Below are 15179 nucleotides of genomic sequence, written 5' to 3'. Positions count from 1 at the left end.
CTAAGAACACAGCCATGAATAAAGAATGGTACCAACACATTCTTCGAGAGCAACTTCTCCCAACCATCCAGGAACAGTTTGGTGACGAACAATGCCTTTTCCATCATGAGGGAGCACCGTGCCATAAGGCGAAAGTGATAACTATGTGGCTCTGGGAACAAAACATTGATATTTTGGGTCCATGGCCAGGAAACTCCCCAGATCTTAATCCCATTGAGAACTTGTGGTCAATCCTCAAGAGGTGGGTGGACAAACAAAAACCCACAAATTCTGACAAACTTCAAGCATTGATTATGCAAGAATGGGCTGCCATCAGTCAGGATGTGGCCCAGAAATTAATTGACAGCATGCCATGGCGGATTGCAGAGGTCTTGAAAAAGAAGGGTCAACACTGCAAATATGAACTCTTTGCATCAACTTCATGTAATTGTCAATAAAAGCATTTGACACTTATGAAATGCTTGTAATTATACTTCCGTTTCCCATAGTAACATCCGACAAAAAATTCTAAACACACTGAAGCAGCAAACTTTGAAAATTAATATTTGTGTCCTTCTCAAAACTTTTGGCCACGGCTGTACAATTTCAAACAGCCTGCAACCCTATCTGTGAGAAAGAGGACAGAGCAGGGGTGAAGTGTGACACCAGACTGCCTAGAGGCTGGGGCTGCTAATGGACAGACAAAAGGGAAGGACGATAGACAGACTGACGGAGGGATTTCCTTCCGAACAATACCTGCACTCGTGTTATTTTACATATGACTTTTTATAAATAAACAATGTTTGCTAATCTGGTTCATCTTCTTTTTGCCCCCATGCTCAGTAAATGCTTCTGTTTAAACTGCCACATGCTTTAAATTATTCAATGAACCACTGGATGTTTGTCGACGGTTCCTATAAGTGCATTGCTGTGGGACACACGACTGTATGGGCCACCCGGGATTTGAACAAACAACCCTCAGTCCCTATTGTACATAATTACCCTAGTCGATTAAACGTTTGCTAATTTAGTTGTCCGTGTATTTGGCTGTGAAGTGTAGTCCGTTATATATGTATATCTCTGTTCCCCTCCCTTGGCAGGTCGAGTACCAGTGTGATGGCTTCCTGGAGAAGAACAGAGACACCGTCTACGAGGAACACATCAACATTCTGAAGGCCAGTAAGGTGAGATAAAACAATGTCATTAGATCACTACCCCAATGACACAATCATCAAAATGCTTCTAGTGGACACTTCAACTCACACTGAACAACCCACTCTGACCACTTAAATGCAGAAAGCATGTCGCAAAGAATTATGTTTTTAAGCTCTAACTCATTTAACTGTGTGTGGACTTCTGTCTTGGAGAAGCAGCACCGTAAAAGTTTTTACCAAATTAGATTACTGCCAAAAGATGCTTCAGTTTTGGGATAGAGTGCAACGACGCAAAAGAAAGTAACACGATTTAGAAAGTGGCAAGTTGGAAGCATTTCACAGGTTCATATGATGGGAAGTAGATCTCCTATCAGATATAGTTGTTGTTTAAAGCCAGACTGACAACTTGGCAACACTTCACATGAACCCTGATGTTTAAATCCTGCTTTACATTCTCATTTGAAATACATGAAACGTAAATTAAATAAAATTCTAATATATTGCAGATTGTCTCCCACACACACACACACACTTTCTAGAGATCTGCTGACTCCTGCCTCTCCCAGCCAAACTCAAACTGCTTGATTGGAATGTAATTTCAGCTCATGTTCTCTGCATGAACTTTTTAACTGATTAAGTGGTGAGAGCCAAAAGTGCATTAGCTTTCTCAGTCATTTCTGTTCAGTTCCACCTCTCTGCCACTCTCTTTGGGACAAATACCAACTTTAGTTCACTTCATCTCGTATTAGGCATCTCGTATTCAGCCCTTTCTCTTTCATCCATCTCGTCTCCCTCTCGCCAAAATCCTCTCATCAGCATTACTAATGCAACAGCCATTAAGAGCGTGCAAATGAGAAGGAATATTGAGAGGCAAGGAGAGATTTCATATTTTATGTTCTGTCTTAAAGCATCTTGTCTGTGCCAAATGTATTTAGTATCAGAAAGGCACCAAGCTCCATTGAACAGCATGGATAGGACCGAGTTTGGGAAATGCTGCAATAAGGTTTCCTAAACAAAATCAGTGATAAAGACATAGCACGTCTCAATATTGTACAATATGCTGTACTGCATTTTTTTTGTCTCTGTCATTTCAATTGATTTTCTAATGTCAATTTTGCTCAGTAGTTGAGAACTTGGCAAGAGCCCCTAGCTTGTTTAAACCCCCTCATATCTAGCTGACAGTGATGCAGAAACCTATCAACATTGTAGAGCCTTGGAGGACATGTGAGGGTCATGAAACTTCCTCCAGCCGATAAGTCTTTCCTCAATGGACCATTACTATCATCTCGCACAACCTGAAAGCCCTGCTAACTCTGAGGTACCTGAGCTGTACCCCAAGCCAGAGGAACCTCCATGAATCTTCATAGAAGTCCAATCCTGCTTACAGAGCATATTCTTTGCAAAGTGATAAAGGAAACATTTTCCAAAAGGAATTTCGTGTTAATTTCAGATTTGTTTTGTTGTTGCAAGTTTGGCATGAGAGAATAGTTATCAGTATGGATGGTGGGACTGCACTGCAGTCTATTAGTACTGTTTTACCGCACCAGCCTTATCTGTGACTGAGATATTATTATTATGCTATTATCAATGTTCCCTCTGCATCTACCGCAAATACGTGGATGCTGCTGCTTGACACTCAAATTGTTCACCTTCACTGGTTCGGCTGTGGAGATATGACTACAGGACCATCCTGACAGACGCCTTAATGCTGGTTTATTGATGTCCTGTCCAGCCATGCTTTTCATTACTGTAGTCTCACCAGTGTTCTTTAACACACCCGCCATTACACTGGATCCTACAGTACAGCACTATGCAAAAAATATATCTTATGAAAAAGTTTTTTTGTGGAAATTCAACGCCACTTTTTTTGTGCGGTTTGGTGAATTTATGTTGTTATCCGGCTGTAAAATGGCTTATATAATCTGTTTTATGCTAAGTTGTTTTGAATGAAACAATCTGATAAACATATTAATGATGTTCCCCCTCTCCCAGTTTCAGCTCGTGGCGGATCTGTTCCAGGACACTAATAAAGACGGAAGCAGCTCCACGTCTTCTTCCAGTAAGTCCTCCAGGATCAACGTGCGCTCAGCCAAACCGACACCTAAAGTCCCCAACAAGGAACACAGGAAAACCGTGGGCCACCAGGTTAGCATCCTCTCTGACACCATCATGAGTTCAATCAGTGTGCCTTTGGACAGGAGCCTGTCTGTGTTAGTGTCATAGTCATTTTCTTAACAATGTCTTCAACCTTTCATTAGGAGGCAATGACGTAACAAGTCTGTATTTTTACAATGATTGGTGGGATTAAACAGTTTTTTTTTGTCAAACTTAGCATTTGCAGTACTTCTCATCCTCTGTTCCTCTGTGCACTGTAGTTCCGCAGCTCCCTGCAGCTTCTCATGGAGACCCTGAATGCCACCACCCCCCACTATGTGCGTTGCATCAAGCCTAATGATGAGAAGGAGGCATTCTCGTGAGTAAATATTTGTTTTTCAGTGACAGTGTACAGTTGAAGTCAGAAGTTTACATACACCTTAGCCAAATCAAATGTATTTATAAAGCCCTTCTTACATCAGCTGATGTCACAAAGTGCTGTACAGAAACCCAGCCTTAAATCCCAAACAGCAAGCAATGCAGGTGTAGAAGCAGGGTGGCTTGGAAAAACTCTCTCTAGAAAGGACACACATATATTTAAATTTAAACTCAGTTTTTCTGACATTCCTGACATTTAATCCTAGTAAAAATTCCCTGTCGTAGGTCAATTTAGGATGCCACTTTATTTTAGGAATGTGAAATGTCTGAATAATAGTAGAGAGATTTATTTCAGCTTTAATTTCTTTCATCACATTCCCAGTGGGTCAGAAGTTTGCATACACTCAATTAGTATTTGATAGCTTTGCCTTTTTAAATGGTTTAACTTTGGTCAAATGTTTTGGGTAGCCTTCCACAAGCTTCCCACAATAATAATTGGGCGAATTTTGGCCCATTCCTCCTGACAGAGCTGGTGTAACTGAGTCAGGTTTGTCGGCATCCTTGCTCCTTTTTCAGTTCTGCCCACAAATTTTCTATGGGATTGATGTCAGGGCTTTGTGATGGCCACTCCAATGCCTAGACTTTGTTGTCCTTAAGCCATTTTGCCACAACTTTGGAAGTATGCTTGGGGTCATTGTCCATTTTTGGAAGACCCATTTGCGACCAAGCTTTAACTTCCTGACTGATGTCTTGAGATATTGCTTCAAATTATCCATTTAATTTTCCTTCCTCATGATGCCATCTATTTTGTGAAGTGCACCAGTCCCTCCTGCAGCAAAGCACCCCCACAACATGATGCTGCCACCCCCGTGCTTCACGATTGGGATGGTGTTCTTCCCCCTTTTCTCCCCCTTTTTCCTCCAAACATAACTATGGTCATAATGATCAAACAGTTCTATTTTTGCTTCATCAGACCAGAGGACATTCCTCCAAAAAGTACGATCTTTGTCCCCATGTGCAGTTGCAAAACGTAGTCTGGCTTTTTTATGCCGGTTTTGGAGCAGTGGCTTCTTCCTCGGTGAGCGGACTTTCAGGTTATGTCGATATTGGACTCGTATTACTGTGGATATTGATACTTTTGTACCCGTTTCCTCCAGCATCTTCACACGGCCCTTTGCTGTTGTTCTGGGATTGATTTGCACTTTTCAAACCAAAGTACGTTCATCTCTAGGAGACCGAATGCGTCTCCTTCCTGAGCAGTATGACGGCTGCGTGGTCCCATGGTGTTTATACTTGTGGACTATTGTTTGTACAGATGAACGTGGTACCTTCAGGCATTTGGAAATTTCTCCCAAGGATGAACCAGACTTGTGGAGGTTTAAAAAAACAAAATCTGAGTTCTTGGCTGAATTCTTTTGATTTTCCCATGATGTCAAGCAAAGAGGTTACTGCAATTGACTCAAATTATGTCAATTAGCCTATCAGAAGCCTTTAGAAGCCATGGCATCATTTTATGGAATTTTCCAAGCTGTTCAAAGGCACAGTCAACTTAGTGTATGTAAACTTCTGACCCACTGGAATTGCGATACAGTGAAATAATGTTTGTAAACAATTGTTGGAAAAATTACTTGTCATGCACAAAGTAGATGTCCTAAACGACTTGCTAAAACTATATAGTTTGTTAACAAGACATTTGTGGAGTGGTTGAAAAACAAGTTTTAATGACTCCAACCTAAGTGTATGTAAACTTCCAACTTCAACTGTATGTACGCAACAGAATACGGAAGAGTTTGTCTTGTCTGTCTCATGTAACTTCTCTGCTCAAATAGCCAAGTTGTTAGGATTTAGCAAACTTTTTTTCATGTTGACTGAAAAACCGTGCTCATTTTTAGTGGAAGAGGTGCTTTTGGGACTTCTGCACCCACCGGTACAGTATTACTACAGTATTACTACAGTATTACTGTAAACAAAGAGGGCTCTGTTCTGTGTGTGTTTGTGTACAGTGTGTTTACGAATCAGAAGCCAACCTCTTACCGTGACCTGCTTCACTAATCAGATCTTGGAGCCTAATATGTGGTCTGCCATTCTTATTTAAACGTGGTACGGTCATTGTGAGGTCATTTTTGCTTATGTATACAGAACACTAATAAACATGCATGGAGTCGTGGGAAAAGACAACCAGGAGAGAGTACTGTGTGTGACAGAGAGAGAGAGAGACATAACCTGCGTGTGCTGTTTGGTCTTTGGTTGCCTAGACCCGAGTGTAGCCTGAGGTGCTGATTCTGTCTCTTGCTGAATAACTCTCTCAAGTCCTCTGACTCAATAACAGTTTCTCTTGCTCACAGTGGCACAACCATGTTGACTGTTACCAGAAACTCCCGTCCAAAATAAAGACTGCTTTTCAATAAACAATGTTGTCTTGATAAGCAGTGTTGAATGGGGCATTTAAGCCAGCACACTAGATATCCTAGGTTGTTGTTTTTCGAGGTCGATTTAAGGAATTGTCTTGTGTTCTAATGCTTTTCTACGACAGCACACATTGTCGACAGGACAGAAGCAGAGGTCAGGTTATGTTGCCATCTTCTTGATGCATTCTTTCGCACAAATGCCTCTTCAAGGTCTCTAAATCTAATGATGTGCCTTGGTCACATGCTGTGGCTGGACTTCAGCAAACATACCGACGGCTGTATGTAGGGACACAGTCAGTCTACCCAGGCAGCACCTAGCTGACTAGCATTAACCACCTCTCAATGCTTCTGTCTTCTGCCTAGTGGAGATGTGTACAATAATGAAGGGGAAACTTAAGCTCAGGTACAGTAGGGAGAGGGAAATAGCCTTTACCTGTGTATATGTATGGTAATTAACCCTACTCCCAGAATGCTGTATTTCCATTGTGATGGGGATTTTTTTTTTTAACTTTGTATACGTGTTCTTTTGTCCCTCTCTCTGTTGCAGGTTTGACTCCAGGAGAGCTGTGCAGCAACTGAGGGCATGTGGAGTCCTGGAGACCATCCGCATCAGTGCTGCTGGGTACCCATCAAGGTAAGATTGCTTCTCACACACAGAGCACTACCGTTACACGGGTGGCCAAGTTGTCTGCTGTGTGCAATAGATAGTGGAAGCACAGAAATGGATTGTGGTCCTGTGTGGGTCAGTTGGTAGAGCATTGCGCTTTGCAACGCCAAGGGGCGAGGGTTTGATTCCCGCTGGGGCCATCCATATAAAAACATTATGCGTGCAAGGCTGTCTGTCACTTTGGATAAAAATGTCTGCTAAATGGCTTATTATTATATATATTGTAATACAATGGGATTGTTATGCGACTCCTGGTGATGTAATGGGCATGTCACTTCCGTAATTTGTGCTGCCTGGACGGAGGCTCTTCCTCTGTCTGTTTTTATTGCTCCATCATTGAGCTTTCTCGGCCGTCCTAAGCAGGGAGGAAATTGAATTCCGTCTCCCCTGAGGTACGTGCTTCCCTGAGGGAGAACAGCAGGAGAGCAATTCAACACAGAGCATGAAAACCCTCTTAATAACAATTTGATTCCGTTACACAGCATAAAACAGATTGCACTTTCTCACGCAGTACTTTGTCTTATGCAGTCTAACTGTTTCAAGTCTAGAGGACTGATGACAGTAGTCCTGACCTGCTCATGGTTGCAAACCAAAAAGAAACTAGAGATTAACAATAATCATGCCTTTATGTTGCGTGGAAGTGGTAAGGACATTTTTTTACAATTTTGTTTTGTTCAAAATAATACAAATGGTTTCCTTTTTCATGGATTAAAATATGCCTGTTTCAGATTTGGGCTGTGTGTGTTTGACTTGCATCTCAGCCAGTCCTATGTGATTCCAGGTGGACGTACCCAGACTTCTTCAACAGATACAGAGTCCTCATGAAGAAGTCAGATATGACCGTAGGAGACAAGAAACTGGTGTGTAGGAACCTACTAGAGACCCTGGTCAAGGTAAGAAATATTTCCACCCTAAAGCCCCAAGCAGGATAGGAAAGGAAATTAATGAATACAAAGGATCCCTTTTGTTCCTCCCATGGTGAACCTCCCATGGTTAAAGGATGTTGTTCTCTTCAACGGAGCTCCCTAACTCCTTCAGGGCCAGTCCATCTTTGCATTATTGAACCTACTGCATGTCTGCTCTGATACAGTACATGTTAACTTTTCCAGTATTGAGAGACAACCGGTTTTGAATATATGAACCTGTGGGAATGGGATGTAAAAAGGCAGGTCATGAGTTTCAGTCCTAATGGACAAACCCCGTTGTGTTCTCAGTGGAGAATTCAGCATACACAGTCTGAGATGAATCATATTATTAATACATTATTACAGGAATATCATTTGAATGCGCCTTGGACAGTATGTCATGGATTCCTTAGGGGAGGTGGGGGACGGGACGGACTATATAACCTTGTGTTTGATAACATCCACTTAACTAGCTGCCTTGATGCTCAGTTGATCGAGCTGAAGTTCCATTTAACTGAATGAATGAATGACTGGTCCCTCACCAGGACCCAGACAAGTTCCAGTTTGGTAAGACCAAGATCTTCTTTCGGGCGGGCCAAGTGGCCTACCTGGAGAAGCTGAGGGCAGACAAGTTCCGCTCCGCCTGCATCAAGATCCAGAAGACAGTGCGACGCTGGCTACAGATGGTCCGCTACAAGAAGATACGCAAGTCTGCCATCACCTTGCAGAGATTTGGCCGCGGTTACATGGCCCGCAGGTGAGAGGAGAAGCACAACGTTCTGCTAGACTAACAAAGTAGCTGGTCAATTCAGAATTCTTCCCACGAGGGAACTTCTTGATAAATCCACACTACAAGGGTCGTGAACAAGTTTTTACATTTTTTTTAATCAATATCGGTGCCAGTGTTGTAACTACGTTCCGTGTCCTCCTCCTTTTGCTGTCTTTCTCAGGTATGCGGAGCGGCTGCGTCTAACCCGCGCTGCTGTTATCTGTCAGAAGCAGTATCGTATGGTTAGAGAACGGACGGCCTATCTGAGGGTGAGACAGGCTGTTGTCACCATCCAGGCCTTTACCAGGGGCATGTTCACCCGCAGGATCTTCCAGGAGGTACTACAACCACAACACTCTACCTGTTATGTCACTGGTTTACCTTTGACCTTTTTTTTATCCTGGATTTTGTATACACTCTCATTTGTTCCCAATCCCGCACTGTATTCATGTTGAAGCTATCTGTGGTTAGATCTCTCTTAGATCTCTATCCGGAGTAAAGAGTACCCTGGGAAGATGCCTCAGTCTTGGACTTGTTGTCCTGTTTGTGTGACTGGAAAATTGGAGACTAAGTGCTTGGATTTGAAATGGAATGTGATCAGGCGGGCCTCGCATAAATGCTGCCTGCTATTGCGCCTTCTCGGATACTCTAGATTCCCTTTGGATTTAGTACTCTAGAATATCCCCCTACTGGGAAATCTAGTTAACTGCATATTTCTCATCACATTGTACAGTATAATAAATGGTTCCTTGTCCCTGATCTCTACCTCCCCTCACCCCCCACCCCAGTTTCTTCTGCATCACAAAGCCATGATCATCCAGAAGCATGTCCGAGGCTGGCTCACCAGGAGGAAGTTCAAGGTGGCACGGAACGCTGCCATCACAATCCAGTGTGCCTACCGCCGCATGCGAGCCAAGCGGGAGCTGAAACAGCTGAAGATTGAGGCGAGGTCCGCTCAACATCTGAAGAAGCTCAACACGGGCATGGAGAACAAGATCGTCCAACTGCAGAGGAAGATGGATGACCAGGTACAGTCAAAGACGCATGGTTCTGACCCAGGCAACTTTTTATAGGAGTACTCTGACCTGTAACGCTAGCATCCTACAATGAGTGCCATAATACAAAGACGGGTCAATGAAAGGTCAATATTTCCCTTTGCAATCATTTTGGCACTGAAGGTTTTTTTGGCTAGTCTAGACTGCAAGTTATGTTAAAAAGGGATTGATTTGAAAGTGATGAGACGTCCCATAGTAGTAACAGAGCTCTCTCTCCTGTCCCACTGTTTAGACCAAAGATCTGAAGACTCAGAATGAGCAACTGGTGGTGGCCAAAGCCTCCCTGGGCTCAGAGGTGAACAAGCTGCAGAAGGAGCTGGAGACCATGCGCAGTCGCCAGGGAGACGGCAGTCAGCTGACCTCTATGAAGGATGAGCTGGAGAAGCTGAGGGCGGAGCTCCAGGAAGCACACGCCCACAGGAAGAAGCTGGAGGAGGAGCACGGCAATGAGAAGATGCGATTTGAACAGGTGAGCTGTCAATCACTGAAGAGGAGAAGGTAATTTTCCTTTACCTTGTATGTTCTCCAAAGCCCTAATGTTGACAGAATAAAACCTTCTGTTTGAAACCAGTGGGTGAAAACAGTCATCAGTTGCCCGAGTAACTACAAAAGATTCTGGTAACAGCGGTTTTACTGAATTCTTGCTCTTTAGAGTCAAGTTACTGAAGATCTGATTCTCCAACAATCTCAATGTGGATTTAACTGTATGTGTCAGTGGTCTTCTACTGACCTGGAAGTGTTATCATGCATACATTTTTGTATTGTTTTAACCACCTGACTTAAGAAGATCATTGTTAAGTAGATTGGCCTCAGGCTGTCTCAGTGGTAATAGACACCCCTCTTTGGCCCTTTTGATTCAGTTTGTAACAATGCAAGAATTGTCCCTGGCTCTCTAGCTCCATTTGACATCACTATGAGAGCCTCACACGCAGGATCGACAGATTTATAGTCACTTAAAGAGAAACCGGGAAACAAAACAACTAAATAGACCTTTTGCTCACTTGTAGAGAGTAAGTAGCATCTATCGTCTGAAGTAGAAAATTGAAATCGATAAAAGAAAATGCATTGCTCTTGAACGGCCACCATGCTCTTTCTGATGTTTCTATTGCTTTCATTAATGCTCTTGTTCTTTTTCCTTAGAGAGTGGAGGAGTTGGAGAGGGAGAATTCCCTGCTGAAGAGTGAAAAGGAGAAGATGAACCAAAGGATTCTGCACCACTCCAAGAGCACAGAAGGTAAATGCTTTTTAGATCTCATACACCACTAAGACGTAAACGATAGCACTATTAGTGATATAAATATATTTATTTATATATATTTATTCATTTATATATATATATATATATTTTTTTTTATATATATGAGTGGTTGAAGGTGAAACTGTAGTCACAGTGAGCCCTGCATTCTGCCTGACCTGAGGGGAGGGACGGCTTGTTTCCCCACACAAAATGGGTTTCTGTGGAAGTAGGACAAAAGGCAGAAACCGCATCAAGTTACACGGCAGCAGTAATGTGAGACTTTTAAAAAATATATAAACCTGAGACTGAAATCAGCCCTTGTTTAGCACTGGGTTCACGTGGAAAAGTATTCGTTTTGGAATATGTACCTTTTTTTATGTGTGCGAAACAACAAATCAATCAATTTGTTAAATCCATTCGTCAATGGACTTCTCTTTGTGAATAAGAAGTCACTTCTAGTTTACATCATCACCTCTGAACATGACCACTGCCTTTATCTGAATACCATGTGCAGTACTTCAAACGGGATGCTTCATCACCGAGCAGTTAAAAGGAAATCATTTGACATAATATGACACCAGCCATGACCTACTTCCGGCGCCGACAGAGATGGCCGCCTCGCTTCGCGTTCCTAGGAAACTATGCAGTGTTATGTTTTTTTACGTGTTATTTCTTACATTAGTACCCCAGGTCATCTTAGGTTTCATTACATACAGTCGAGAAGAACTACTGAATATAAGATCAGCGTCAACTCACCATCAGTACGACCAAGAATATGTTTTTCGCGACGCGGATCCTGTGTTCTGCCTTTCAAACAGGACAACGGAATGGTTCCCATGCAACGACCCAAAAAAAACGACTCCGAAAAAGAGGGAAACGAGGCGGTCTTCTGGTCAGACTCCGGAGACGGGCACATCGTGCACCACTCCCTAGCATTCTTCTTGCCAATGTCCAGTCTCTTGACAACAAGGTTGATGAAATCCGAGCAAGGGTAGCATTCCAGAGGGACATCAGAGACTGTAACGTTCTTTGCTTCACGGAAACATGGCTCACTGGAGAGACGCTATCGGAGGCGGTGCAGCCAGCGGGTTTCTCCACGCATCGCGCCGACAGAAACAAACATCTTTCTGGTAAGAAGAGGGGCGGGGGCATATGCCTTATGGCTAACGAGACATGGTGTGATGAAAGAAACATACAGGAACTCAAATTCCTCACAATCAAATGTAGATCGCATTATCTACCAAGAGAATTCTCTTCGATTATAATCACAGCCGTACATATCCCCCCCAAGCAGACACATCGATGGCTCTGAACGAACTTTATTTGACTCTTTGCAAACTGGAATCCATTTATCTGGAGGCTGCATTCATTGTAGCTGGGGATTTTAACAAGGCTAATCTGAAAACAAGACTCCCTAAATTTTATCAGCATATCGATTGCGCAACCAGGGGTGGAAAAACCTTGGATCATTGTTACTCTAACTTCCGCGACGCATATAAGGCCCTGCCCCGCCCTCCTTTCGGAAAAGCTGACCACGACTCCATTTTGTTGATCCCTGCCTACAGACAGAAACTAAAACAAGAGGCTCCCACGCTGAGGTCTGTCCAACGCTGGTCTGACCAAGCTGACGCCACACTCCAAGACTGCTTCCATCACGTGGACTGGGATATGTTTCGTATTGCGTCAGATAACAATATTGACGAATACGCTGATTCGGTGTGCGAGTTCATTAGAACGTGCGTTGAAGATGTCGTTCCCATAGCAACGATTAAAACATTCCCTACCTGACACCCTAGACCCACTCCAATTTGCTTACCACCCAAATAGGTCCACAGACGATGCAATCTCAACCACACTGCACACTGCCCTAACCCATCTGGACAAGAGGAATACCTATGTGAGAATGCTGTTCATCGACTACAGCTCGGCATTTAACACCATAGTACCCTCCAAGCTCGTCATCAAGCTCGAGACCCTGGGACTTGACCCCGCCCTGTGCAACTGGGTACTGGACTTCCTGACGGGCCGCCCCCAGGTGGTGAGGGTAGGCAACAACATCTCCACCCCGCTGATCCTCAACACTGGGGCCCCACAAGGGTGCGTTCTGAGCCCTCTCCTGTACTCCCTGTTCACCCACGACTGCGTGGCCACGCACGCCTCCAACTCAATCATCAAGTTTGCGGACGACACAACAGTGGTAGGCTTGATTACCAACAACGACGAGATGGCCTACAGGGAGGAGGTGAGGGCCCTCGGAGTGTGGTGTCAGGAAAATAACCTCACACTCAACGTCAACAAAACTAAGGAGATGATTGTGGACTTCAGGAAACAGCAGAGGGAACACCCCCCTATCCACATCGATGGAACAGTAGTGGAGAGGGTAGTAAGTTTTAAGTTCCTCGGCATACACATCACAGACAAACTGAATTGGTCCACTCACACAGACAGCATCGTGAAGAAGGCGCAGCAGCGCCTCTTCAACCTCAGGAGGCTGAAGAAATTCGGCTTGTCACCAAAAGCACTCACAAACTTCTACAGATGCACAATCGAGAGCATCCTGGCGGGCTGTATCACTGCCTGGTACGGCAACTGCTCCGCCCACAACCGTAAGGCTCTCCAGAGGGTAGTGAGGTCTGCACAACGCATCACCGGGGGCAAACTACCTGCCCTCCAGGACACCTACACCACCCGATGTTACAGGAAGGCCATAAAGATCATCAAGGACATCAACCACCCGAGCCACTGCCTGTTCACCCCGCTATCATCCAGAAGGCGAGGTCAGTACAGGTCAGTACAGGACTGCATCCTTATGTAATACATGTATCACTAGCCACTTTAACTATGCCACTTTGTTTACATACTCATCTCATATGTATATACTGTACTCGATACCATCTACTGTATCTTGCCTATGCTGCTCTGTACCATCACTCATTCATATATCTTTATGTACATATTCTTTATCCCCTTACACTGTGTATAAGACAGTAGTTTTGGAATTGTTAGATTACTTGTTGGTTATTACTGCATTGTCGGAACTAGAAGCACAAGCATTTCGCTACACTCGCATTAACATCTGCTAACCTTGTGTATGTGACAAATAAAATTTGATTTGATTTTTGACCCACATCTGACTTACTGAATACCGTATCCACTCTTTTCTGGTGAAAATGTCAGTAGTTATTGAAGAGTTGTATTGGCCAAATCTGCTCTCTTTATCTGCAGTGTTACTGTAGGGTTCTCTCGGGGCCCCTTGGGATGAGAGATATCACAATGTACTGTAACATTACTGTGTTTTTCTTTTCTACTGCTGGTTAGAGCAGCATGTTGTCCAGGTTGGGGTAATAACCCATGTTTATGGAGCTAGGGATATTACAGACCAGAGAGACCCTGTTATTTATCGATTACATTATTACAGTAGTAACATACTATGATCCCAGTGATGCTGCCTTCATATTCATTCCCTTGTAATAACAGAGTATGACATGGTCCTCCTAGGATCCGTGGGCATGAGAAGAGACAAACGAGTTATCAGGCAACTTTCATGTTTTCATCAACCTGATTACAAATCTGGGGGTCTCCTGAGTGGCGCGGTGGTCTAAGACACTGCATCGCAGTGCTAGCTGTGCCACTAGAGATCCTGGTTCGAGTCCAGGCTCTGTCACAGCCGGCCGTGACCAGGAGACCCATGGGGCGGCGCACAATTGGCCCAGCGTCGTCCGGGGTAGGGGAGGGTTTTTGCCGGGCAGGGATGCTCTTGTCCCATCGTGCGCTAGCGTCTCCTATGGCGGGCGCAATGCACGCTGACAGTCGCCACAGTGTTTCCTCCGACACATTGGTGCGGCTGGCTTCCGGGTTAAGCGGGCATTGTGTCAAGAAGCAGTGCGGTTTGGTTGGGTTGTGTTTCGGAGGACGCACTTCTCTCGACCTTAGACACACACACACTGCTCTAATCCATTGTTTTTCTTGGCTCAGTGCAGCCGGCAGGCAGCGGCTACTGTGACAATTTCAGAGTCTAACAGGGTGTTAACTGCAATTTCAGTTGTTAGGTTCTAAATATCAGAGTAAGAACTCAATGTACACTATGAAAGCTTAAACCAAGTTTATTCAACCCAAAGCATCGAACAGCTGAACAGGGTTCCACCAGTGGTGGTATATGTACCCCAGTTTGGGTTGGAATCTCTTCCTTTAAACATTACATCTCTGTCGCTAGGCAGGAAATTAAGTGACGCGTGCAATAAACTGTTCCTTCTCCCTTAACGTGACCTGACCTCGGCCGCCTTTCTCACTAATCCACAGCTCTCCACCCTTATCAGTGCCTGCCAAGATGTGATTGCTTTTCCTTTACTCAGTACATTCCAAGCTTAATTGTCTCCACCATATACATTCCTCCTACAGATAACCATTAACTTCTGGTGTAGACCCTAGACTATGGCACCCCTCATGTCTCAATATTTGAAGTTTAGAAATCTAAACCCATCACAGGTAAAAACTCAATAAAACACGTCTCAAATATAAGTCTATACATTTCAG

At 44.0% G+C, this 15179-nt stretch overlaps 1 protein-coding gene across 2 annotated transcripts in view; it reads left to right on the top strand.

The window, feature by feature from the left end:
- The window catches only part of myo5b (myosin VB), an 83210-nt gene that overhangs the window by 50793 nt on the left and 17238 nt on the right, over positions 1-15179 (top strand). For both annotated transcript variants that reach the window (XM_024380814.2, XM_024380815.2), the window contains exons 14-23: positions 1080-1163; positions 3126-3278; positions 3509-3606; positions 6561-6647; positions 7462-7573; positions 8131-8342; positions 8536-8692; positions 9143-9382; positions 9642-9878; positions 10550-10643. In XM_024380814.2, coding sequence (XP_024236582.1) covers positions 1080-1163; positions 3126-3278; positions 3509-3606; positions 6561-6647; positions 7462-7573; positions 8131-8342; positions 8536-8692; positions 9143-9382; positions 9642-9878; positions 10550-10643 — 1474 coding nt within the window. The remainder of the gene's footprint in view (positions 1-1079; positions 1164-3125; positions 3279-3508; positions 3607-6560; positions 6648-7461; positions 7574-8130; positions 8343-8535; positions 8693-9142; positions 9383-9641; positions 9879-10549; positions 10644-15179) is intronic.

Source organism: Oncorhynchus tshawytscha, linkage group LG20 (genome assembly GCF_018296145.1).
Source record: "Oncorhynchus tshawytscha isolate Ot180627B linkage group LG20, Otsh_v2.0, whole genome shotgun sequence".
Classification (NCBI taxonomy): Eukaryota; Metazoa; Chordata; class Actinopteri; order Salmoniformes; family Salmonidae; genus Oncorhynchus; species Oncorhynchus tshawytscha.
Note: the sequence above shows the minus strand (reverse complement) of the source record. Positions and strands in the feature narration are given on the sequence as shown.